At 38.5% G+C, this 27,963-nt stretch overlaps 3 protein-coding genes across 3 annotated transcripts; 2 read left to right on the forward strand and 1 right to left on the reverse strand.

Annotated features, from left to right (window-relative positions):
- The first annotated feature begins 1,011 nt into the window (after nt 1-1,011).
- LOC131547931 (trace amine-associated receptor 6-like) lies at nt 1,012-2,007 on the forward strand. Its single transcript, XM_058788720.1, has one exon. It carries the CDS (start codon nt 1,012-1,014, stop codon nt 2,005-2,007), a length of 996 nt encoding a protein of 331 aa, XP_058644703.1.
- Nucleotides 2,008-18,666: 16,659 nt separating this feature from the next.
- Nucleotides 18,667-19,698, forward strand: LOC131547932 (trace amine-associated receptor 13c-like). The gene has a single exon (XM_058788721.1). The coding sequence runs from the start codon at nt 18,682-18,684 to the stop codon at nt 19,696-19,698; it is 1,017 nt and encodes a 338-aa protein (XP_058644704.1). The 5' UTR covers nt 18,667-18,681.
- A 7,017-nt stretch (nt 19,699-26,715) lies between these two features.
- On the reverse strand, nt 26,716-27,711 carry LOC131548500 (trace amine-associated receptor 13c-like). The gene has a single exon (XM_058789813.1). It carries the CDS (start codon nt 27,709-27,711, stop codon nt 26,716-26,718), a length of 996 nt encoding a protein of 331 aa, XP_058645796.1.
- Between the last annotated feature and the right edge of the window lie 252 nt (nt 27,712-27,963).

Here is a 27,963-nt window from a genome sequence, read left to right on the forward strand (position 1 = left end):
AGCTTATCAGTGGTGACTGCCAAGTTGATGCCCATATGGCAGAAATGTACAGTAAAATTCATGCTGTTAATGACATGTAATCAAACAGATGGTAAACACTATTAAAATCCCTTTAAGGCAAGTCATGTCACTCAGCGGCCATCTTTGAAATGCCTCTCGGGCATGCAAGTGCAGCTCCTATCTCTTTGAATGGGGAAACGTCAAATTCTTCAAAACTGGTCGCCAAGCTTACGATTAAATTTCATATTTGAAATCACCATCTGACAACAACTGTATCATAAATGTTGTTTATTTTGCTCAAATAGTGTTATAAAAAGCTTATTTCTCAGGCTAGACCCGTCAGTGCACAAACGCAGTCCTAAGCACATGTTTCAGAATGCTTACTGTTTCTATTGCAACCGGGACTTCTAACGGCAGCTGCAGTGATGTGCTTGACTTTACCGATTAGCGTTTGGCTCTTTTGCTCAGAAGGTGGGGCTTCGTCGATTGAGCGTTGCATTTTTCCCTATTGAAAACTATACGAGTGACATGTCTTGGGTATTCTATAGTCTTTGACATTATTAACTGCAATGATTAAATGTTGCGATTAAGTAAGTTCAATCCAAAAATAAGACTGATTACCCATTTAGTTCTAGCTACCCATTATCCATCTAGCTACCTGCTACTCGGTCAAACTCATACTTAAGACACAGTCTTAACATAGAGGCTAAGTTTATGCAATTGGCCCCTGATCTTCACTGAGCATATTGGTCTCTCTATGGGGTTTAACTGTAATTCCCCTGCAAATCAATCTCTCTATTCTTATGAATATTGAGCTTATGGGTGTGTTTAGAATCAACCCTCTAGTGTAATGGTGTGGCCAGGTTTCCTTTAATATAAATTAAACCACAAAAATGGATTGTCAAGAAAACCACTTTCCTACAAGCTTGAGAATTCTTATATAGCTATTAAATGTTGCTATGATGAAGCCATTTTATTTTTGAGACTTGGTATTCGTAATACATTTTTGAAATGCTTAACAGGGGAATGACAGACCCAGACAAACAAGCAATCGAGTACTGCTTTTCAAACAACTTGTCGTGCATCAAGGAAATCAAGCCTCAAGTGGAGTACATCATTTTGTACATTTTTATTTCTTTAGCATCCGTTCTTACTGTGTTTCTGAACCTGCTGGTGATCATCTCCATCTCTCACTTCAAGCAGCTCCATACTCCAACCAACCTGTTCATTCTCTCTCTGGCTGTGGCAGACCTGCTTGTGGGACTGATTGTTATACCACTTATGGGAATCAGATATATTGAGACATGTTGGTACTTTGGAGAGACATTTTGTTCTTTGTTTCCATTTATTCTTTATACTGTTGTTTCAGCATCTCTTGGTAATTTAGTTTTTATATCTATAGATCGTTACATTGCTGTGAAAGATCCTCTGCAATATTCAACAAGGGTCACTACCAACAAAGCCATTTTCTGTATAATTTTAAACTGGCTATGTTCAAGCATATATTCAATTATCATGTTATACAATGCTATCTTCAATACAGAGAACCCAATTACATGTTACGGGGACTGTATTGTTACTGTTAAGTTTGAGTATGTTCTCACAGACCTCATTGTTTCATTAGTGGCCCCTTGTTCAGTAATCATATCTTTATACGGGCAGATCTTCTGTGTAGCAAAATACCAAGCTCGGCTCATAAACTCTGTCACAAATGTCAGCAAGTCAGAAAAAAAGGCAGCAAAAACACTGGGGATTGTGATAGCAGTTTATCTTCTGTGTTGGATACCATATTACATGGTCTCATTTTTTCCAGGATATGATTCAAATGAATCAGCTATAATGAACATTATGTGTTGGATTATGTATATGAATTCTTGCATGAATCCTCTTATCTATGCATTATTTTATCGATGGTTTAGAATATCAGCTAAACACATACTGTCTCTGAAAATATTTGAGCCATCCTCAGAATATTTAAGTCTGTTCTCAGAGGTAACTGATCAGTAATTAAAGTAATGAAAATGGAAAACAATTTGATTTCAATATGCATTTTGCTGGCCAGACTGTAGTAATTCACTTTATGTACTGCAACATCTATCTATAGCAAAACCTGCTGTTTGATAGCACTTTTAAAGACAACTGCAGCAGATACAACTGTGTCAGGAAATAAATAACTGTAATAAAAACTATTACTCCTTGTGTTTCCTGTTCCCCTGGTAATATGGTTTCTTCTGAATCTCATTTGTAAGTCGCTTTGGATAAAAGCGTCTGCTAAATGATTAAATGTAAATGTAAATGTAAATGAATCCCAAAAAAATACAGAATGTGAAAAAATGTGATTCCATTATTTTCCTGAGACCTACCAAAAAGGTTCAGCATTCAAATTGTTCTACATCTTTAATGTATGACAACATTACTTAGATATAACAATGACAACAACAACAACAATAATAATCATAATAACAATAATAATAATAAGTTTTGTGCAATTACATAATTGCAACAAAAAATAATGAGTAAATATTTATAGAAAATATTACATTTGGTACATTAACCTTTGGTACAAATTATTCTGCTGATTCTATATATAAGCACCAAAATGCAAAAATTGCTTCACTATATATAATCAGATTAACACTGTTTCAAGCAACAATTGTGGGGATACTGTGTCAGTCTTTTTTGCTGTAAATAAATTGACCCAGAACAATGTGACAATGACATGTAAAGGTTTGTACAACCAGAAGTACGAGATTTGTAATCTGCCATGTTCTTTTTTAGTGACTATACTGAGCAACAACAGAGGAAAATGAGAAAGTCTTTTAAAACAAAAGAACAAAAAAATTAAATAAATAATTAAGAGAGACCAAGAGATAGCAGGCCCAGGCAAAACATACACTATAATATTACCATTTGCTTACTAGGATGCTGTTTGGAAAAAAAAAAAAAAAAAAAAAAGTTATTTTACCAAAATGCATGGCTATTAAAAACCATCCATCAATGGGGAAAGTAGATGTTTGCTTCCAAATGGTGTGGTTATGACATCTACCAGCAGCTAACAGGGATATGCAATCCAGACCAAACTTGGCAGTCATGTCAGTAAAGTTTATTAGTGTTGATGTAGTGCAAATGCTCCAGTAGATGGCCCTCTTAATAAATTTAAGTACTCAAAGATGTTAGGGAGCCCAAAATATGACATGAATGTTTGAACTAACTTCAATCAGTGTGTGTACTGTTACAAAGCGTTCTGTGAGCTGCCATTGACAGCAAATCAGAAGGACTAATACATTTGTCCTTCTGAATATATTGATATATTATAATACGTGTGATATATATATATATGCAGTGCCGTGAAAAGGTTTTTGCCCACTCTCTTTTCAAAGAGCATTTTCTACGAGTCATTTTACGAATGTTCGTTATTGTTTCACGTGCGTTTCCCAAAAATGCACTTAACACAATCGCACGTAGCCCTGCCTTAAGTGCTACTTAGGAGTCGCTATCCATGTATCAGTATTGAGTTCCGGTTGAGTGAACGCTGGCGTGTCTGTCTGCCGCTGCTCTCCGGTGTTTCGTTTCCCGTTCTGGATTAAACTCTGTGGATACTGTGAATTTTGCACCCTGTGTATTTTTACTCTCTGTGAACCTTTGCACCCTGTTTTATAGGTCTTTAGAGTACCGTTAACACACGCTGGCTGGCGTGTCTGTCCGCTGCTTTCTGATGTTTTTTGCCCTGGTTTCGCTTCCCTCTCTGGATTAATCTCTGTGGACATTGTGCCTTTCTACTCCCGGTTTCTGTGGATTATATTTCATCTATACCAACGACTAAGCCGAATTTTTGGTGTTCCCTCGTAATCCTTTTCCTGTCCCTCATTGACCCATCGAGAGCCTTGATCCCCTCATTTCCCCCAGTTTGTTGCGTATCGACCCGTGGGTAAGTTTCCACTTTCTCTCTGGTGTGTTACCGGTTTACTCTGTTTTGGGTTTTAAAGGTCTGGGGCATTCTTATTCAGTCTGCCCTTTTCCTACTCAATAGGGTGGTTCTGGGTGGTTTTTGTGTGGTGTTCGGGCTAACGCTTTTTCTAACATGGTCGTGTAGTAGGGACAGAAAAGATGCGTCGTTTTTGGCTTAGCGTTCTCTCCGTGCTGGTCTGTATTTTACTATTTTTTCAATGTGCACGCCATATTGACTTCACCCGTTTTTTGGATCCTCACAAGTTTTTATCTACAATGGTTCTTCGCTACTCACCTGCTGAACTGGTTGAGTTAAACACATCATCGCCTTTACAAGAAGGAATCTATAAACTCTGTCGCGGGTTGGGGATTGCCCGTCGCCGACGCTATGTCCATCACGGGTCACGTCGCAAATTTTGTACTGCCAGACATCCTCGTACCTTTGCTGATGATCAAATACCAGTTGTTTGGTCTCCTGTCCACTTCTCCCGTGCCAGGCTAGATACTGGAGTTAACTCTGGCAACCTTCTCTCTCTGGAATATTCACCAATACACCCACCAACTAGACTCATCTCAGATCTTTCTCGGAGTGTGGACCGTCCTGTTAAATTTGGGCTAATAAATGTTAGATCTGTGTCCAACAAATCATTCATTTTAAATGACTTTTGCACTACTCATGATTTGAATTTTTTATTAATGACAGAAACATGGCTTAGTCTTGGTGATTCTACAGCTCTGATGGAACTCTCTCCTCCTGAATATTCATTTTTTAACTCTCCTAGAACTGCTGGCCGTGGAGGTGGAATTGCAACAATTTTCAGGAACTGTTTTAAGTGCAAACGCTTGCCTGATGAAATTTTTCATAGTTTTGAGGTGCAGTTGTTCAAGGTTGATTTTCCCACTTCCTTGCTCTGTGCCCTGGTTTACAGACCTCCGAAATATAATAAGGACTTCATCCAAGAATTTTCCGACTTTTTGGCTTCTCTAGTATCACATTCTGATAGTCTTTTAATTGTGGGTGACTTTAATATTCATGTCTGTTGTCACTCAAAACCTCTGGTCAAAGAGTTTTCATGTCTTATGGACTCCCTTAATTTTATACAATCTGTCACTGGACCTACACATCAGAAGGGTCACACGTTGGACCTAGTGTTTTCACATGGTTTTCCTGAGAATAATTTTGAATTATGTGATGCTGTTATTTCTGATCACTGTCCAGTTATTTTTGACTCTGTATTGTCATGTACTCTGCCTAAATCTTTAATTCTCCTCGTTATTTTAGATGTTTTAATTCCTCTACTGCCAAGTCCTTCAATGATGTGTATATATCTACCCTAATTCAAACTGCTGTGAATGTTCTATCCTCTAGTGTCCGTCCTGATGAATTGGTTGAACTTCTTAATAGTACCTGCACTTCCACCTTGGACTCTGTTGCTCCATTAAGGTTACAGAGATCCAAGATGATGAAAAAAGCACAGCCATGGCTTCAGGGGCCCGTTCGTGCCATTAGACAAGAGTGTAGGCGTGCTGAGCGCAGTTGGAAGAAAAATAAACTTCAGATATCATACGAAATTTTCAGAAATTGTCTTAAACGGTATCAGAGTGCCACTAAGGAAGCTCAGGGGAAATACATGTCAGATATTATTGCACAAAATGCAGATAGGCCGAATATACTCTTCAATGCAATTAATGCCTTTTTAAATCTTGTTCCTAGTGCTTCATTAGAATTCTCTACTGATTTGTGCGAACAGTTTTTAAAACATTTTATCCATAAAGTCGAGGGTATCAGATCTAACATACCATTTCAAAATTCTTTGCCTCTAGAAATGGTTTCTCATCGGAGCTCTCTATCTCTTTTTCAACCCGTGTCACCTTCACAGCTCTATGATATTGTTCTTAGTATGAAGCCCTCATTTTGTCACTCTGCCTTCTCAGATTTTCAAAGAGGTTTTTCCAGCTTTAAGTCCAGTTGATACTGCTATTATCAACAACTCCTTAACAAATGGAATTGTTCCAGCCTCTTTTAAACATGCTATAGTCCAACCACTGTTAAAAAAGCATCATCTTGATCAGCATAATCTGAATAATTATAGACCCATATCTAAATTATCTTTCATCTCAAAAGTTTTGGAAAAAGTTGTTTATTCACAGATTTCATCTTATTTGAGTACTTTTAATATTTTTGATAGATTTCAGTCTGGGTTTAGAGAATTTCATAGTACTGAATCTGCCCTGGTGAAGATTACTAATGATATTTTACTTTCCCTTGACTCTGGTTCTTGCTGTATCTTAATCATGCTTGATTTAAGTGCAGCATTTGATACAATAGATCATGACATACTTCTTCAAAGACTTGATCAAATAGTTGGTTTTCAGGGATCTGTGCTGAACTAGTTTGCTTCCTACCTTAAGGACAGATCTTTTTCTGTGAATCTGGGAAACTATTTCTCATCTCGGGACAAAATGCCCTACGGTGTTCCACAGGGCTCTATTCTGGGTCCTCTCCTTTTCTCCTTATATATGCTTCCACTTGGTTATATTTTTCAAAAACATAAATTATCATATCATCTCTATGCCGATGATACTCAACTTTATTTTCCTATTAAAAACAATAACTGTTCTATGTCTACTCTGTTTGCATGTCTTCAGGAAATACTGTATGGACTTAAATTTTTTACAGTTAAATAATGAAAAAACTGAAATAATGGTTTATGTTAATGGTAACTCACTTTATCTGGGTCTCCCTAAATCATCTCTGAACCGATTGCAATTGGTGCAAAATGCAGCAGCCAGATTATTGACTGGAACCAGAAAACGTGAGCACATTACCCCGGTTCTCGCCTCTCTACACTGGCTCCCGGTTCAGTTTCGTGTTGATTTTAAGATTTAGCTTTTTGTTTTTAAAGCTTTACATGGTTATGCTCTTGAGTAAATCTGTAATCTCCTCACTCCACATTCCACATTCCTCACTAGTCAATTTCTTCTTTCAGTTCCTTGTTCACATTTTAAAACGAAAGGCGACCGGGCTTTTGCTGTGACAGCACCTAGGCTTTGGAACAGGCTTCCCCTCCACATAAGATCTTCTCCTTCTCTTTCTTTGTTTAAATCTGCTTTGAAAACCCATTTTTATTCTGTATGTTTTAATTCTGTTTGAGGGTGTACAATTTTATTTGTCCCTTTGTTTGTCTTGATTGGGTATGCTTTTACCTTGTTTTATATTTGTTGTACAGCACTTTGTTTGCAACTCCTGTTGTTTTAAAATGTGCTTTCTAAATAAATAAACTAAACTAAACTATCAAGTGCTGAAATGTCACCTTATAGAATGGCTCGTAACTGTAGTACATGCTCGTTTATTGAAATGTTAACCTAATGCTGAATTCCAGACAGCTCGGATATAGTATAATATAATATGAAGCCAGTGACGTGACCCTTCGACAGTGATGCACGCGTAGTTCTTCGCTCTGCTCACTCTGTCAAATATTATATAATCCTGTCAGTAAATTTCGAACCACACTATATTTAACCCATCATGAATTCTTCAACAGTCAAAGGCAATCGGAAAAGAGAGACTGAGCAGTCGCCAATAAAGAAAAAATTTGAAGATCCCAACCTTCTCCAGAGAGGATCTCGAAGGTGCAATCACTAACGGTATCAAGCTAGCACTTAAAGAGCAGCAAAGTACTTTGGATTCGGTTGTGGCCTCGACAGTAAGAGATGCGGTAGACTCTGTACTGACCCCAGCATTGCGTGACCTGCGTGCGGACATACAAGTGACCAACAATTCTGTTAAAGAGCTAAGAGCGGAGCTTGAGGGACTAGCTAGCGCGGCAAAGCAAACATGTGACTGGGTCGATTCCGTTCAAGCAGCTGCACATGAGGACAGGAGGACACTCACAAACTTAAGAAATCAGCTGGAGCAACTCACTGAGAAGATGACGGACATTGAAGATAGGAGCAGGAGAAATAACGTGTGACTGGTGGGGTTACCGGAGGGGGCGGAGGGCTCCGATGCAGCTGGCTTCCTCAGAGCTAATCTTTCCAAGTGGATCCCTTCACTGAAAGGCTGTGACATCGAGATTGACCGGGCCCATCACGTTTTTGACGGAAGGAAAAATCCGATCGGCCGCGTACTCTCATCCTTCGTGTACTAAGATGGCATGACAGATCGGTGATCCTGAGGTGCTCATCAGGCATATCCGGTGAAATATACACAGGACAATGTCACGCTACTATTTTTTCCTGACTTTAGTCCAGCCACAACTACAAAGAGAAAGAGCTTTAATCCAGTCACGAAGAATATGACAGCACTCCAGCCCTTTCTCACCTATCCGGCGGTAATTAAACTACTGCACAAAGGTGAGCAGATGATGTTCGACTCTCCTCAGAAAGCGGAGGATTTTATCAGCTCACTGTCACAAAAGAAGACATATGCTGCAGCTCTACAAAGCAACGAGAAAACAACGGCCACCATCTCCATCTCTTCGGACCAGCGAGAAGAACTTAATGACCAGGATGGAGACGATTCCAGCTGCCCAGGAGAGGATAATAACAAGGTGGACAATGGACACTTGTTAAATCTCTTTTTTTCTCTCTCTCTCTCTCTCCTCCTGGGATATTGTTCCTTTTTATCCGGCACAACTGTCTCTTTACAGGTAAGACTAACACCCTTTTTTGGAGGGATCTAATGGAGAGTAGGTTTAATTACAATATTTTGGGGACATGTCTTGCATTGAAGTGGACCGGTCTCGTATCATCACTATTTTTTGTTGCTCAATCAGACCTACGTTCTCGGTAATGTGCGGTCTGAGTTGTTTCTTGTTTATAGTTGTTTGTTGTTCCTGTTTCTGTGTTGCTTTTATTTTTTACAACAGACTGTACAGACTGTGTTACAACATAACACAGACATTCATACTTTTATTTATTTGACCTTATTTCTAAAAGGATTTTTCATCTAGGTGGTTTGGTATCTAGAATACACACCAGCGTTTACATGTTACTTGCAGAATGGGAGTTAATTTGCTTTTCTTCATTTACTGAATACAGTTTTGGGATTATGAATACTCAATGCATACTCTAAATATTTTATCATTGAATGTGAATGGCCTAAATTCTGCTGTGACACATACTCGTGTATTAGAATATTTACACCGTAAATCGATTTCCTGTGCACTGATACAAGAGACACATTTAAAGCAATCTTACGTGGCACGTTTCCAGAATAAGTATTGTAAATTGGCAGCCTTCTCCTACGCTCTTAATAAAACTAAGGGGGTGCTTATCCTTGTTAACAGGAAGTTACATTTAACAATTGAACATATCGGAAGTGATGAGGAGGGTAGATTTGTTTTTATCCATTGCAAGATACATAATAATAGGTTAGCATTGGCCTCTATTTACGGTCCGAATAAGACAGACAGTGAATTCTTTACAAATATTTCCAAAACACTACTTGAGCATACTGATTGCCCATTAGAGATGGGTGGTGATTTCAATGCTGTCGTAAATCCTGCTTTGGATAAATCTCAGTCTGATACAACAGTCAATCCATCTTCTAAATTACTGAATAAATTTATCACTGAGCTCAACTTAATCGATCTTTGGAGAATTCAGAATACTAAATCTAAGGACTTCACTTTTTTTTCTAACAGACATAAGACTTTCTCTAGGATAGACTACATATTTCTCAGCCCATCTTTAATTTTGTCTAATTCCTCCATCTCTATATTACCAATTTTATTATCTGATAATTCTGCTGTGTTATGCAATATTTGGTAACACTTTGTAATAACTGCACCCTATGAATCATTAGGCAAGCATTAGTAAATACTTAGTTAGTTTTACTTAGTATGCATCCTTTATAAAGCATTGTCCCAACATTAATAGTCATTAGCAAGCAGTTTATAAATACAGCTATAAATGCATATCTATTACAAAGGAGATTTAAAGGCTCAGTTATCTTCCTAACAGAAAAAATAAACACAACACAGAGGGATACAGAACAACTGTACAGTTGAAGTGTACAACTGTACACTTTAATTTTTATTTTATTATTTTTTTCAATGAAATTGCAGAGGTTTATTTTTAATTTTTTCTCAAGTGTACAGTTGTACAGTTTCATTTTTTGTATCTTGAAAAAATATTTCTGTGTTCTGTATCCCTCTGTGTTGTGTTTGTTTAACTTTTCTGTTTGTGAGATAAATGAGCCTTTAAATCTGCTTTGTAAATGCTTTAAATGGTATAAATAGTCCTCACTTTACATGAGCTCACAAAAATAGATGGCTGGCAACTACTAAATGTATTAAAACTACCTGACTTAATCGTGAATTACAGCAGGAATGTGTTAATAAAGCATTTATTAACACACTGAGCAATTATTATCATGTGTCTAAATAATAAGATTTACAGTATAAATGTACATTTAAATAGTTTATTAATCATTACATTTACATTTACATTTAGTCATTTTGCAGACGCTTTTATCCAAAGCGACTTACAATTGGGGAATACATGAAGTGATTCATCTTGAAGAGGCAATCCGACAAACGAAGTGCTTGTAACACCAAGTCTCAGGCATTGTTTAAATAAGTACAAGCTAGCAAGGGAAGGAATAAATAAGGGAAAATATATATATATATATATATATATATATTTTTAATTTTTTTTTATGAGTAAGGTGTAGTCAAGTAGTGTTGAAAGAAATGAGTTTTCAGCTGTTGCTTGAAGATTGCCAGGGATCCCGCACTCTGGATATGGGTGGGAAGATCATTCCACCAGCCAGGAATGGTGAACGAGAATGTTCTGGAGAGTGATTTTGAGCCTCTTTGTGATGGTACCACGAGGCGTCGCTCACTAGCAGATCTCAGACTTCTGGAGGGGATGTAGATTCTTAATAGTGAGTGCATGTAGGCGGGTGCTGAGCCTGTGGCTGTTCTGTAAGCAAGCATCATTGTCTTGAACATTGTCTGGAATCATTTACTTCCACTTTCTAAATGATCTTATGAACCACTGACAACTCCTAAATAACTAGTTTGTAAATAACGTAATAATTTAGAAATGTTAAATTGATCATTAATAAAGTATGAAAATACAATTATTAAACATTATATATATATATATATATATATATATATATATATGCTCAAGAACAAAACATTTATAGCTGTATTTATAAAATGCTTACTAATGCCTATTAATGCTGGAACAATGCTTTATAAAGGATTAATTGACTATTTACTAATGCTTATTAACTAATTATTCATAGTGTGCAGTTATTACAAAGTGTTACCGAATATTCTTCTTTCTGATATTAAAGGGTTAGTTCACCCAAAAATGAAAATTTGATGTTTATCTGCTTACCCCCAGGGCATCCAAGATGTAGGTGACTTTGTTTCTTCAGTAGATCACAAACGAAGGTTTTTAATTCAAACCGTTGTAGTCTGTCAGTCATATAATGCCAGTCAATGGGCACAGAATCTTTGAGAGAGAAAAAAACATGCACACACAAATCCAAATTAAACCTTGCAAGAAACTGAACAGTATTTATATCATTTTTTAAATCTTCAATTACATTCTGCTCTCAAAGTGTATGGAGTTCCTTGGGCATCTCCCATTTCCTCTCATCCTATGCGGGATTGGATTGCACCATCTTCTCGTCGGCCATCTGTTTCCTTAATATATAATAAAATTATTGATTGCATTACAAAATCTCTTTCTAATAAATCTACTGTATATGGAACAGGGAATTATCCAGTGTTGGGCAAGCTACTTGGAAAATGTAGTGAGCTAAGCTAACAGTTACTCTTCTTTAAATGAAGCTTAACTACACTAAAGCTACAGCCCTGGGAAATGTAGCAAGCTAAGCTACGGCAACATGGCAAAAGTAGTTTACTACATCCAAGCTATTTAAATTTTTTATTTTTTTTATTCTATTGAACCAACATCATACCAAGTCAATGCTCTCTCAGTGATCAATACAACTGTCAGTCAAGCAGATAGACAGGCATGTTCAGTTTAACTGTTTATTCAACAGCTGTTCCAAACCAATTTGGCAACATAATCAGTATCAACTACAGGGCCGGATTGACCTCAAATTGTGACATAGGAAAAATACATTTTTGCTGTCGGCCGGAAACCTCCTATTGGTAGTTGGTATTGTGGCTTTATTGTATACAGATACATTAGTTAACATTAGTTAGGTTTAGGGTTAGGAGTGAGTGAACTAAGAATGAACAATACTTCTGCAGCATTTATCTTGATGTTAATTTCAACATTTACTAACGCATTATTAAAATCAAAAGTTGTTTAACATTTGTTAATGCACTGTGAACTACCAATGAAGGACTGTGTTTTCATTAACTAACATTAACAAAGATTAATAAATACTGTAACAAATGTATTTTAATGAAATCATATTGTATAGTGTTACCATATAGATGTTTAGGCCTACAGATAGGCTATGTTTATGGCTGCTGCTACAATGCCCAAATTCAAGGTCCGCTGGCTCAAAGATGAGAAGAGAAGAGATGCTGTTAAAGCCATACTAATTTCTGAGTGTCGTGCCCGGATTCCTGAAGAGCCACTGATGAGACAAGCAGTTCAGAGCCCTGCCACCTCCAGTCACAATGACTTTTTTGAATTTGAAGAGGAGTTTTCCTACACAGCAGAGACTGAAGTCATGGAGTACTTAAAATTGCCTGGATCTGACTGGGAGGTTCTCTCCAGGTTCCCCAGGATTAAGGAACTTGCAAAGCAGTACAACACTCCAATACCGTCAAGTGCACCGGTCGAAAGGCTTTTCAGCTTGGGCAGTATTGTTCTGACCCCAAGGAGGAACAGGCTGTCAGATAAAAGATTCGAAAGACTTTTACTTATGCGATACAATCGTTATTTCGAAGAATAGAGATAAAAATTAATTGAATGTGATCAAGTTTATGAGATAAACTTTTTGTTGCACTTTCTGTTTTCACTGTTGCACTGTTGCACTTTTGTTGCACTTTCTGTTTTGTGCATTGTGATAATTGCAACACTCTCAATAATTCATTAATAGGTGCATCAAGAGTTTGTGACTTGGTATGTTAACTTACCGCCTCTGGCAGCCACATCTCCTGGAGGCAGACGAAAGCGAGCTAAGGGGAAAATAATGTTTTTGGGATGACGTGAATTTTCTGTTTTCTTTTTATGGGCTTAAGTGCATTTCTGTTTTAATTTTATCGGATAAAGTGACCTTTATTTTTATATTTTTCATTGACCACGTTGACCTTTTTTTTTTTTGCCATGAATCTAATAAAAAGCTGGTTTTGTTCTCAGGAGAAGAGTTTTGTGCTTATGTTTCCCAAAGCCTGTTTTGAAACTTGTGTGTTGTCCCCATTTTAAAATGACTCCACCATAGCCTCCTTTATCCTGTTGTTTGTGGATTTTACAGGTGAGGCATATTTCTTTGTGCAGATAGGGATATTGTTGTTTCATATGGTTTTACATGCTATTTTGTATACATTTATACAATAAACACTATGCGGACAGGCTAAGTTATGATAAGGCTATGTTTGTCCATGTATCTACATGGTAAATTAAGAAACGGGAAAGTAAAGTAATAAGTAGTGAAGTTACTTTTCAAATGCAGTAACTAGTAAAGTAATCTCATTACAATTTACAGAAGTAACTAGTAACTAATTACTTTTTTTGAGTAACTACCCCAACACTGATCGTTGCATGTATCATTAGCAGTGTTGGGGAAAGTTACTAAGTAATGCATTACAATATTGCGTTACTCCCTAAAAAAAGTAACTAATTACGTTACTTAGTTACTTTTTATGGAAAGTAATGCGTTATGTTAGTTTCGCATTACTTTTTAAATATGAGCGTGGCTTGATTGTTTATTTTTAATATAAAAAGTTATATTTATATAACAGTGAGATGAATTAATGCACATTCACATTTAGTCTAGAACTACAGTAAAATCATGTTCACGCCTCTGTCCTTCCAATTTCTCCTAACATGTGGACAGGAGACTTGTCAGTCAATAAATGGGAAAACAAAGTAACTGGCGTTACTTTTTTGAAAAAGTAACTCAGATATTTTCTTGTAAATTAAAAAAGTAATGCGTTACTTTACTAGTTACTTGAAAAAAGTAATCTGATTACGTAACTCGCGTTACTTGTAATGCGTTACACCCAACACTGGTCATTAGATAGCCTATTAATATAAACATTTCACCAAAATCTAGTTCAAATACGAAGCTTTTGACCAGCGAAGGTTTTTTTTTTTGGTTTTTTTTGTTCTCCTGACTCGTGTCCCATTTTCCCCAGTTTTCTGTCATTATGTGGGCGTTCAGTTTTTTTCTGTTATTTGGCCAAAGTATCATATTATGAAAGATTCAGCGCTTCATACAAGCTATTTGGCTGTGACTTGACAACAAATGCTAGAGAAACTCTTCTCCGCTCCTCAAAAAAAATAAAAAAGCATTAGCCTTTATAAATAGTGTTTTTTGAGTAAAGAAACCGCTGTACTTATTCAATCAACAGTTCTTTATTTACCTTCAGACTGCAAACAAGCTGAGATGCTCCAAAATGTGCATTGCACTTCATTGACGAAAGAGGTGGGAGGAATAATGAGGTTTGACTGACAGTTTGAGGAGCCAATGGCGTTACGAGCTTTAGTGGCTGTGGTGTCACTTACTGATCCAGGATCAGTGATCCGTAGCAGTTATATTTCTGATTTGAGCTTGAGTTTCAGAATGCTTTCTTTGGAAAATGTAACGTTAGCTTTTGTTGATGCTACCGCGCTACTTGATCAAAAAAAGAGCTTAACTACCGAAAAGCTACTTGATTCAGAAAGCAGTGACGCTACCACCACGCTACTGAGAAATGTAGTTAAACTAGTAGCGTCACTACTTGTAGCGACGCTACTGCCCATCACTGGAATTATCTGACCTTAATTTATCTGTCGACTGGGAGAGAGTGTGGTATAACCTCAGCTTAACATCTAAAAGCTTGGCGCATCGTCTTATTCACTTCAAAGTCATTCATAGAGCATACATAACTCCTTACAAAAGATTCAAAATGAAACTACAACCAAATTTTAACTGCCATATATGTAACACTGCATCATCAGGTACTTTTCTTTATATGTTTTGGGAGTGTCCTATCGTCATTAATCTATGGACACATGTAAACCTGGTTTTATCCTCCTTACTACAAATTGATTGCTTTGCTAACCCAAGTTTGTGTCTTCTTAATGATGATTCTGGTCCAATCTTCATAATCCAGTGCCTCCTGGCCCACATCGCTTTCATCCCAAAATACATTCATCTATTTATTATAAAGAGTCTTTCATTTATTGAATTCTTTCGACAGAATACATCATGAAATCTACAGTAAATTAATGTGGCAGGGTAACAGGTGCATTAGAGCTACAATTAGCACCACTAATACCCCTGTTGAAAAAACAGCATATGCTGGTTAGGTATGTTTTGAAAGCATAGTGAGTGAGTGAGTGAGTGAAGTGACATACGGCCAAGTATGGTGACCCATACTCGGAATTTGTGCTCTGCATTTAACCCATCCAACGTGCACACACACAGCAGTGAACACACACACACTGTGAACACACACCCGGAGCAGTGGGCAGCCATTTATGCTGCGGCGCCAGCATATGTTGCTGTGGCCTCCTCACTCAGTCCCACAGCCTAATCCCTCCTGCTCGGGAATTGCAGCCCAGGCAAATGCTTGGCCGCACGAACTGCAATACACAGCCCCGCCCCCAGTCTCTTACAACACTCTCCTCCAAGCAAAACCACAATACTCAGTTTTCACCGCTACACCAATGCCCGTCCCATCAAACGCCATCGCCGCGGAACCCCCGCAAGTGACTCACAACATCCGAGCGCAGATATTGGCAGGTGCAGACATTGATCTCTCCTTACTACATTCCCTCCTGCCCACTTCCGACTCTAACCGACAGATAGACTGCGGGGACTTCTCTGTCACGTTAAAAAACCCTAATCCCCTTTCATCCCGCATTCTTTCGTTTCCTGAATTTTCTCTCAGGTACCACGACATAGATTCCCAACCCCAGTACCTCTCTATTCAGAACTCATATTTCCATAACTCACCCATTAAAACATTAAACATTAAAATCACTCGACACCATCCTCCAAGCTGTCTCTCCCAGAACCCTCCAATCATACGTGACAGCATGGAGATGTTTTAAGTCATTGCTTAAAGATTTTGACTTTGACAGTGACTGTTGAGTTTTGGCTGTTCATAAATGAATATATATGATAGCCTCGAAATAGCATAGAAACTGTATAGATTCTTTAAAACAATTTTGATAGTTTATTCTTTGTTTACAATTAATGTTTTAATCATAGTACATATGTGTTGAGTGGCAAAAAAGAAAGAAAGATGACTAGAATGTTAATTATTGACCGTTTTTTGTTTTTTTTCTTCAGCTTGTAATATTGCAATGTGTACTGCCTGCTTGACTTATCCATCCAAAATGTGCCAAATTCTGTGACATTCCATTTTATACTAAAAACTCAATTTTATGACTGGATTCTGTGATTCAGTCTGCATTTTCTGCACCACGAAAATCATTGGGCTTTATATATGCTATTTCTGCATTCATTCAATGTAAGTGAATAGTCTGAATAGATTTTAAAAAATAGTATTCCACTTAAAGTCTTTTTTTCTGATTGTGAAAAAAGCATGCCATTATAAAATTTCAGACTGGGTGGTTGATGGGCGGGTCTGATCCAGACACTGTATAAATGAAAGGACAATAATGAGAGCAGAACAAACTCCTAACAGGAGGGGACTCACTCATGGCCTACGAGACAGAGCATCATGAGATTCAATACTGCTTTCCTGCCATCAACTCATCATGTATCAAGGAAAAACGCTCCAGACATGAATACAATATCATGTATGTGTTTTTTTCATTGCTGTCAGCATGGACTGTGTTTCTAAATTTGCTGGTGATCATCTCCATCTCTCACTTCAAGAAGCTTCACACTCCAACCAACCTGATCATTCTCTCTCTGGCTGTGGCTGACTTGCTTATTGGACTAATTGTGATACCCATAGAGGCCAGGTGGGGGGGGGCAATGCCCCTCCAGATTCTTCTTGTGCCCTTCGATCATCCACTGTATACTTAAAAAAAAAATAAAAAAATCTAAACATTAAATTAGTTACATATTAAAATGACCAGAGATATAGCGCGGCTGTATTTTTCTTGCGTGCCTTACGGCGCGCGTTCTACAGCTCCCTCACACTGACAGAATTTCATGTGAAATGTTCAAAGCCTATGGACAGGTTATTGCTGACAGGATACGACATTCAGTAAGGGAATAACATGATATTATCTGTCAGAAACGTTATCAACACTGTCAAAAACAGTATTTAACCAACCTGATCTCACAGAATTCCGTGTAATGCCCACGGACTCTTAACACCCGAATCTGTGGTGGCTCACGGAAGTGATATTAATGTTAGTCAGTGACAGGCATCAGCCGTGAAACAAGCAGGGATTCACTGGTTACACCAGCGCTGCATCGGACCACGTAAAAAGAGTGACTCCGATGCAGTTATATTTGTATATTAATTTATTTCACTGGAGTACCTGACCCCACCCCTACCCTAAACCTACCCACTTCTGAACAATATAAAACACACACAGGCAAATATAAGTGCAGTCACGGGTATTTATTGCAAAAACTGTCCATAAACAAGCAGTATAAAAGCATTACAAACAAGTCGTGTTGCATTCCAAGTCTTCTGAAGCCATACAAAGTCTTTATGCGAAGAAGAGAGTAAAACACAAGTTTTTAATCGCTGAAAATGATCCCGTTCCGTTAACGTGCTCACACCTCATTCAAAAAGATACTCCCGGGCCGTAGCATGACGCAATCGGTCACGAGACATAAAACAGCCAATGGTATTTCACAACTAAAGCTGACGTAAAGCTTCTTCTGGCGGCATTTTTTGAATTTACGCACAGTGACTGCAGCACATAGCGGAAGGAGACGGCGATCGCGTCTATTCCTCTCACAAATCAATCGTTTTGCCTCGGAAGACTTGGAATATTAATACTTTTTGAATAAATTATGACGGTAGTTGTGTCTGTCTGTTATATCTTGTGTTTTATTTACAAATGGTAGGTTTAGGGGCAGGGGTTGGGTTACATGCTCATAAATGTGTAAATAATGTAATATAAATAAAACTGTTTTGACTGTTTACATTGAAAAATCACACCCCAACATATATGCAATAATGGCAATGTTATTATCCAATATATAATTTGCAACCTGGTCTCACATAATTCCGTGTAATGGATCCGTGCGTGGTTCACGGCTGATGCCTGTCACTGACTAACATTGATATCACTTCTGTGAACCCATCACAGAATTTTCGGCGATTCCGTAGGGTAGGGTATGACAATCATCCCTCCAAAACAGAGAAAACATCTTCCACAAACATCTACATATCTGTGTCTTTTAAAGTATTTATAGTGTATATAATGAGTTGTATTTGTTTGCCATGGTGGATCCTGAGTCCCCGGACCCGCCATGGCCGCCGGAGTCCCTGGACCCGCCCTGGAGGCCTCCCTTGTCCTGGTTCTACACTGGACTCCAGGGCGCCCGCCCGTAGATGGGTTGGCCAATCTGATCCAGAAACTGTATAAATCAAAGGACAGAAAGACGAGTAGAACAAACTCCTAACAGGAGGAGACTCACTCATGGCCTATGAGACAGAGCATCATGAGATTCAATACTGCTTTCCTGCCATCAACTCTTCATGTATCAAGGAAAAACGCTCCAGACATGAATACAATATCATGTATGTGTTTTTTTCATTGCTGTCAGCATGGACTGTGTTTCTAAATTTGCTGGTGATCATCTCCATCTCTCACTTCAAGAAGCTTCACACTCCAACCAACCTGATCATTCTCTCTCTTGCTGTGGCTGACATGCTTATTGGACTAATTGTGATACCCATAGAGGCCATCAAACAAAATGAGACGTGCTGGTTCTTTGGAGAGACATTTTGTGGAGTGTTTATAAACACCCTTGGATTGCTCCTATCAGCATCTCTCTGTAATTTAGTTTTAATTGCTGTTGATCGTTATGTGGCTGTGTGTTGTCCTTTACAGTACCTGCAGAAAATAACCACAACTAAAACTTTAATGAGCATTGTTCTCTGCTGGTTTTGTTCCTCAGCTTACAACACTGCCATTGTAATTAATAACGGATATTTTGACACTTTTCACAGAACAGATGTGTGCTATGGAGAATGCCCTTATTTGATGAGTTTTGCCTGGAGAGCCAGTGACCTGATCTTGTCCTTTGTGTCTCCTTGTATAGTGATCATAACGTTATATTTAAGAATATTCTATGTTGCACAACGGCAAGTGAAAGTTATAAATTTACTTTTAAAGACTGGAAAAAGTATAATGGAGGACACTTTAAAAAAGAAATCTGAGAGCAAGGCTGCTCTAACATTAGGAATAATTGTGACTGTTCACCTGCTTTGTTGGATTCCATTTTACATTCTTTCTTTATCAGGAAGCAAAGTCAACGCTGCAATCATGTCGAAATTTCTAACGTGGACCTTATATGTTAACTCAGGTCTAAATCCTATTGTCTATGCTTTATTTTACCCCTGGTTTAAAAAGGCAATTAAATATATCTTAACACTTAGATTATGTAAGCCAGCATCCTCTCGTGTGGACATTTTTAATGATTACCATAAATGATTCCTGTGAATGGCAGTACTGCAGATGTTACATATGACAAATATGAGAGGCAACTTTTTAAGTGCCTCTTTTTAAGTTTTTTTTAAATTATGTTTAGACAACACTGTATATGTGTTTCACATTATAGTTCTGACAAAAGATTTAAAGTTTATGTGTAATGTATTTAGAGTAACATCTATTTGGAATTGTTGTAGTGTGATTTGACAACTATACATTTTTAATTTAATTTTTTTTTTTTTTTTAGGCAAGAAATTTAGAAATGCTTCTTTTTTTTTTAGGCAAGAAAAAATGCATCCAGAGACTACAGGTATAGCTTCCTAAGCGTCTCCAGACCTGATAATAATATGTATGATAAAAGCCTAATTATGTTGCTTACAACTTAAACTAAAAATAAAATTAAATCAAAAGAAAAGAAAAGAAAAGAAAAGAAAAGAAAAGACTGTTTAAAAAAGACTGCAAAATACAAAAGCTTTATCAATGCCTTTTTTAATTGGAGATTTTAAAATCAACTAATTTTAATAAATTATTAGTTGATTACATTTAATAATTATATTTGATATGTTAAATTACTAGGCATTTTTATTAACATATATATTTATAATCACAACCACCATTTTAAAATTCTCGATTATTAACACATTTATCGATTATTAAAATCTCCAAACATCTAAATTCATTTATTTGACATTATTTTTTTTCTAATCATGTGAGGTATACAAAAATATTTATATAATTCATAGACAAATATCACATTAAGAGGATTTCCAAAAATAATCTTATTAGCATTCTTTAATAAAAGCAATATCTCTGTTCCAAAACCTAGTGAGCTGCCTATGGAGGTAGTGTGACAGCCATATCACCCTGCAGCCCAAGACTGGTTGCCCACTGAAGCTAAGCAGGGTTGAGCCTGGTCAGTACCTGGATGGGAGACCTCCTGGGAAAATTAGGGTGCAGTTGGAAGAGGTGTTAGTGAGACCAGCAGGGGGTGCGCACCTGTCCTAATGCCCCAGTATAGTGATGGGGACACTATACTGGCAAAAAGCACCATCTTTTGGATGAGATGTTAAACCGATGTCCTGACAGTGGTCATTAAAAATCCCATGGCACTTCTCGTAAAGAGTAGGGGTGTAACCCTGGTTTCCTGGCCAGATTCCCTCCACTGGCCCTTATCAATCATGGCCTCCTAATAATCCCCATCCACTTGATTGGCTCTATGACTCTCTCCTCTCCACCTGTAGCTGGTGTGTGGTGAGCGCACTGGCGCCGTTGTCCTGTGGATGCTGCACACTGGTGGTGGTTAAGGAGAGACCCCCCCACATGATTGTAAAGTGCTTTTGGGTGTACAGCAATACACAATAAAGCACTATATAAATTCATTAATTCAATATATCAGTATAATATTGAATGATTTTTCTGCCCCCAAGCATTATCCAGGGTTCGTACACATTTTTACCAATAAAATTCAAAAAATCCAATTAAATTCAATAAAAATCTAATCTTCCAGGTGGAAGCTGAAAACAACTTACATTTTTAATATATTTTTTTAACTATCAATAAATTTATTAAACTACAAGAATGAACATTACTTGAACTGTTAGCTAAAAACAAACCAATAAAATGGTCTAAACAGTAATAGTAATAGAAAAGTAATAAACATATTACTTTAACTTTTAATTTCATATAAATATAATAATAACAAGTGACCGTACCAGCGCCTCCCTCAGTTAATGTGGTTGGCAAAAAAGACTTTGCGGTCTGGTCAGTAGGTGTGGCTCAGTGCAGGGCAATCATGGAACAGCCAATACAAGCTAGAGAGTCCGTGTTCAACTTCCCATCCCATTTACACCCATCTCTGAACACATTGTGCAGTATGTGCAACCCGCACGAACCAATGTTAATTAGTGACTTTCCTGCTTCTTTCTGCACCTGCTTTTGGAGTGTTTCGAATACTTTCCAATTTACGTTGGGTCCATCCATTGAGATTTGGACAAGATTCTTGATTTCAATCTCTGAAAGCAAGTTATTCATTTTCTCAACGATGTCTTGAGCTGATGAATGGCCCATGAACTCTGAGCTGATGTATTTAGTCTCCACCTCGGACCCGTTCCATAGCCTTGCATAGCCATAGCCTTCCAAGCTCCCATGCATGTCTAACTGTTTAGACTGCAAATAGTGAATCAGGCTTTTATCAGATAGCATAACATAGACGCTTTGCTTCGATACATCTGCCAAAATCAGTTTCTTAAAATAAGGAGCCAGTCCAAAAGTACATAAATATGAGCACATGCATTGGCCGCATGCAAAGCTGGCCGCTTATCTTGCTGTCTGGGAACATAGTCTGAAAAAGCTGGCCTGTGTCTTCACAAGACTTGTAGGAATAGTGTGAATTAGCCACCTTTAGCGCCCACAGTACCTCTGCAGTTAGGGTTTCGTTTCTGAACACGGCACTCAAAATGGTCCCTTGTTTTACAGTGGATGAAAGGGAAGCACCGCAGATGGGAGTGGGTGTCACGTCAGTCACACGGGTGAAAAAGCCGGTGATCAGGTTGGGAGCTGTCGAGCACGCAGCTGCAGCAGCAGATTAGTGCTTTGCACCTTTAGCATGGCTAGACAGCGCTGCCTCTCCCATGTTCGAAATGTTGAACGTTTTATGGCACAGTGTACATTTTGCACGTCTCATGAAGCTTTCTCAAGCCACCTCTTATACTTTACATCATGAAGCCATACATTATTAAATTGGCATTTTCCTGGCATTGCGTGAGTTTACTACATAATACTAGCTGCAAATGTGAGTCGCCGTTACCCCACGCAGAGAACATCACGTGACGGATCGCGTGAATATTAACTATTGTAATTTAGCATGACGCTCGCTGTACTTTCAGCCTCTTCCACTCCAATATGTGTACATGAACACAACCAATCTCTAGAGCTGCTCTGAGTCTCTTTATGAGGATTTTACTATTTCTTTTGAGTAAAATCATATACAAACAGTAAATCATATACAAACAGAAACCTAAAGGTTTTCACAGCAACCTGTCAAAATACAAGTTCAGTTTAACTTGAAGAATCTGTGACAGAAATGTCACTTTATGTAGTACAACTACTACTAATAAAATTAAAACATTATTTTTAAAGGGATATTTACCAGAAAAACTATTTACCAGAATTTATTTAGCAGAAATATAAAACATATTTCATAGGGCCTTAAAATGTAATATTTGTTAAACTTTTAATAAATTGCTGTTTAATAGCTAGTTAATTGTAAGTTTCATGATTTCAATTAATTAGACTGTCAGGATTCTGGACTGTCTGTGTCGTGTTTTGCCCCTGTTTCTGTTCCTGTTTGTTCTTGTTTGGTCATGTTCCTGTCCTTGTTTAGTTTGATTATTAGTTGATTCCCCACACCTGTCTATCCGTCGTTAAGTCTAGTATATACATGTAAATGTAAATGTAGTATATTATGTGTAGTCTGCCTCATGTTTCTTTGTCGGGTCTACTACGTTGCGTTCGTATGTCGCTCCTAGTCCCTGAGTTGGATTAACCCTGTGTCTTAGATTTAATAAAGACTATTTTGTGTATTCCACGGTTCTGTGTTCCTTCCGGGAGCGATCCTGAGAGAAGACCCGACCCAAAAAACAGTTACCTCCGTGTGTTCCCTCGGTTTTTGTTTCCGTTTTTTTTTTTTTTTCACAGTTTTTTGTTTCCGTTGTGTTTCCCTGCATAGATGCCCTTCTTCGCCCCAAGTACCTCCTTCTCCTGTTGGAGCAGATCTCGAGGACCATAAGAGACTGTTCCTGCTCTTAGCAAACACCACGAGCTACCCGGACGATGTGCTCTGTGCGTTCTACGATGCTGGGTTAAACATCACATGCAGAGCGCCGTCATCCGAAGATGGTCCTCAAGAGGACTTCGCCGCCTTTGTGGAGTGGATACTGGCAAGAAACGGATCCCTGCTCACCATCATTTAGTCATTTTGCAGACGCTTTTATCCAAAGCGACTTACAATTGGGGAGTACATAAAGCGATTCAACTTGAAGAGGCAATCCGACAAACGAAGTGCTTGTAACACCAAGTCTTAGGCATTGTTTAAATAAGTACAAGCTAGCAAGGGAAGGAATAAATAAAGAGAAAGATTTTTTTTTTTTCTTTAAGTGTAGGATGACGTCAAGTAGTGTCGAAAGAGATGAGTTTTCAGCTGTTGCTTGAAGATTGACAGGGATCCAGCACACCAGCCAGGAATGGTGAACGAGAACGCCCACCACACACCAGCTTACTGGTGGAGAGGAGACAGTGATGAAGCCAATCAGCAGATTTGGGGATTGTTAGGAGGCCATGATGGTCAGAAGCCAATGGGCGAATTTGGCCAGGATGCTGAGGTCACACCTCTACTCTTTTCGAAAGACATCCTGGGATTTTTAATGACCACAGAGAGTCAGGACCTCGGTTTAACATCTCATCCGAAGGACGGTGCTTTTTACAGTATAGTGTCCCCATCACTATACTGGGGCGCTAGGACCCATACAGACCACAGGGTGAGCACCCCCTGCTGGTGTCACTAACACCTCTTCCAGCAGCAACCTAGTTTTCCCAGGAGGTCCCCCATCCAGGTACTGACCAGGCTCAACCCTGCTTAGCTTCAGTGAGTAGCCAGTCTTGGGCTACACGGTGACATGGCTGCCGGCTATCTTGCCAGTATCTCCCCGCAAAGCGGAGCATCAGCCCGAGCCCACTGATGACGGAGAGCCCATTCCCGCCACAATCGATGAGCCAGCGCAAATCCGAGCAACTGTGTAGAGGATCGCCCCGGACATAGAGCTCAACCCGTCAAACCAGGTGCGAGAGCCGGCGACAGCAAGCAAGCTGTGGACGGTGAGAGCTCGGAGTGGAGCTCCGCCCACTGCACCACGGCTGAGATGATCGTTCATCTGGGACTGCTGGACTTCGAGGGGGACTTAATCGACTGGGAAGCAGATCTGGAGGCTGACTTGCCCCCTCTCCTCCGTCCCCACTGGTCCCGTCCAGCCCTCCGACGTCTCCTGTCTCCACGTCCAGTCCAGAGTGGTCTCCCAGTTTCCCAGTCCGGCCAAGAGAGAGACTCAGTCCCCGAGTCCAGCCAGGAGTGGGCTTTGAGCCCGGAGGGCAGCCCTGAGAGCCTGGAGGCTCACAAATGACAACCCACCCACACACCCACCCGCCTCCTCCATGGCTCCTCCCTCAGTCGGCTCCATCGTGGGCCGTCATCATGGCTGCGGCCTGGGTCCTGCCTGGCTCCTCATGTTCTGGCTCCCTCCTGTCTACTCCCTCCTTCGTCACCTCACTGGTCTCTGTCTGCCAGCCCCCTCCCGGGTGTCCGTCGTCCTCCTGAGCCTCCTCCCAAGTTCCCACCCACCCCTCCCTCTGTTGTAGCTACGGTGCGAGGACGCACCTTCCGGGAGGGGGAGTAATGTCAGTATTCTGGACTGTCTGTGTCGTGTTTTGCCCCTTTTTCTGTTCCTGTTTGTCCTTATTTGGTCATTTTGCTGTCCTCGCTTAGTTTGATTATTAGTTGATTCCCCGCACCTGTCAATCCCTCGTTAAGTATATTATGAGTAGTCTGCCTCATGTTTCTTTGTCAGGTCTACTAGGTTGTGTTTGTGTGTCGCTGTTTTGGATTTAAATAAAAGACTATTTTGTGTATTCCACGGCTCCGTGTTCCTTCTGGCAGCGATCCTGACATAGACATGCTTTCTGATTAATACATTTTAATCTAACCATTAAAACGGAGTCTAGAAAAGAGATATCCAGAAAAATTAAAACCGAAAAAAATAAAAAAAATGAATTTGGGAAAAAATAAAACGGATTTCATAGGGCCCTACAATGACCTCAGTTTCCATGACCTGTGTACCTTAGGTCAGTTTAAAGAAAGTACATGTAAAGTAAATTGGCCAGCTAGATCCAAATTCAATGTTTACAGCACCACCCATTGAAAGAAAATCTGCTCATCAATTCTTGTTAGACAAACTAGACTGGGCTCTTTTAATGAACAGCCCACCAAAACTGCTGTCCATGGCTGTATGTTAGATAAGTTAAATATCTAGAGGCACTACTGGGAAAACAGGGAACATGAAAAGCTTAATAACTGTCCAATATAATGATCACATATAACTCACACTAATCTTTAGTTATTTCATCCAGTTTATCTCTTTTGTTGTTATCACACGTTTAAGAAATTGGAATCACTGGTTTCACTAGGGCAGCAGAAAAAAATCCTCAGGGCTCAACGCTAAGAAGTCTGTCACTTAAATTAAAGATTATTTCTGAAACACCATTTGAACTTTACAAAAACTATTACATTTTCTCATCAGACAACGTCTGTCACTCAGTTGCAAAGTGATTTTTCCCCATCACACCACATCACAGTTCTTCAGCCTTTGCATAGTAAAGCAGACCAAAACAAACTTAAAAAAAGACCCTGAAAATGTCCATGAAGACACCATATTTTCACACCGTGATTTGCACTAGTGCTATTCAGCAGCATTATTTTTAATGTCTAAACAAGATTTGTCCTTGCAACAGTTTTCCACTTTGAGTTAATAAATTCTTAGAAGCTTCTTTAGATGATATTAATCATTTGAAATCCTCAGATCTATCGCACTGATCTAGTCATTAGATACCCTACCTAAACATATGTGCTACATAGAGATTACTCTTCACAATGAAGATTACAATAGAACCCAAACTATTCTGTTTGGAAACAGATTAACTTAAGGCTATAATTCACCCAAAAATTAAAAATCTGATATAATTTACCCAACCTTATGTCATTTCAAACCTGTATGCATCTCTTTCTTTTGTGGATACATATATAAGGAATGCTGAGATATTTTTCAAAATATGTTTTGTATTCCACAGAAGAAAGTAAGTCATAACATTTTGGAACTGCATGAGGCTGAATAAATTTTTGCATGAACCATTTCCCTCTTATGTGTGCTTTACAGAGGTTTTACAGTCGTGCAACACCATAAGCTTAGCATGAAATCATTTCTCTTGCATGAACAGGTTGAAGTATTCTGATGAAGGTTCAAATATTTTCAGAGTCAAAATGTATTTTGCTGATATTCGAAACCATTTATAAAACATTGCATAAATAAGTGGATTCAAGCATGAATTCATGCATAAAATCCAATACATTATGTTAATTACAAGAGAGTCACCTGTGTCTTGCCCAAGCGTAAGAGCAGCTATATAATATGGTATCCAACAAAGAAGATAAACCATGACAACAACCCCTAAGGTTCTTGCAGCCTTTTTTTCTGATTTGGCTTTTTTGTCTGAGAGTGAATTTATATGCTCAGCTTGATGTTTTGCTACGAAGCAGATTTTCATATATAAAGAAATGATTAAACAACACGGTGTTACTAAAGTGACTATAACATCAGTTATGATATATTCCAACTTAATAAAAAGTATGCATTCTCCAACACATGTATGATTTTTCTCTGGATAGAGTATAGACTCATACAAAATAAAAAAAGAATATATGCAGGAAAATACCCAGTTTACAACAATAGAAAGAACTGCTCTGTTAGTATTGACCCTTGCTGGATATCGCAAAGGGTCATTCACAGCAATGTAACGATCCACAGATATAATAATCAAATTACCAAGAGATGCCGTAACAACCACATAGAAAATAAAAGGAAATATTGAACAAAATATTTCTCCAAAGTACCAACATGGCTCAATCAATTTGATGCCCTGTACTGGCGTAAGAATCAGTCCCACGATCAGATCAGCCACTGCCAAAGAGAAGATCAGCACATTGGTTGGGGTGTGGAGCTGTTTGAAGTGAGCGATGGAAATGATCACCAACAAGTTCAGAAACACAGTAAATATTGATATTGTAGAAATGAATATGTACACAAAAATGTACTCTGCTCCAGGTTTTACATTTTTGGTACAAGACAAATTGTTATTTGGAAAGCAGTATTGGATTGTTTCATTGTCCGTATTTGTCGCTCCCCAGATAGACATTTTGGAGATAACAATACAGAGCAGACTCCGTACTTCATCAGAGAACTATTCCAAATCTGTTCAAGGATGCTTGTCAGTTTGGCCTCCTGGAGCTCATCACTGACATGACTTTGTTTTATACTTGCAGAAAGAGTAGCGACCACCCATTCAGAATGAGATTTGATTATTCACTTTTTGACCCACCTACTATTTAAATATTCATAGACCGGATTAATCTGATTTATACAGTTCTGAATTAAAACTAATCCAATA

Source organism: Onychostoma macrolepis, chromosome 10 (genome assembly GCF_012432095.1).
Source record: "Onychostoma macrolepis isolate SWU-2019 chromosome 10, ASM1243209v1, whole genome shotgun sequence".
Taxonomy (NCBI): domain Eukaryota; kingdom Metazoa; phylum Chordata; class Actinopteri; order Cypriniformes; family Cyprinidae; genus Onychostoma; species Onychostoma macrolepis.

Bases quoted from the DNA above. Each gene is read 5' to 3' on its own strand.
- LOC131547931 (XM_058788720.1), top strand. From the start codon at position 1,012: ATGCTTAACAGGGGAATGACAGACCCAGACAAACAAGCAATCGAGTAC.
- LOC131547932 (XM_058788721.1), top strand. From the start codon at position 18,682: ATGGCCTATGAGACAGAGCATCATGAGATTCAATACTGCTTTCCTGCC.
- LOC131548500 (XM_058789813.1), bottom strand. From the start codon at position 27,711: ATGTCTATCTGGGGAGCGACAAATACGGACAATGAAACAATCCAATAC.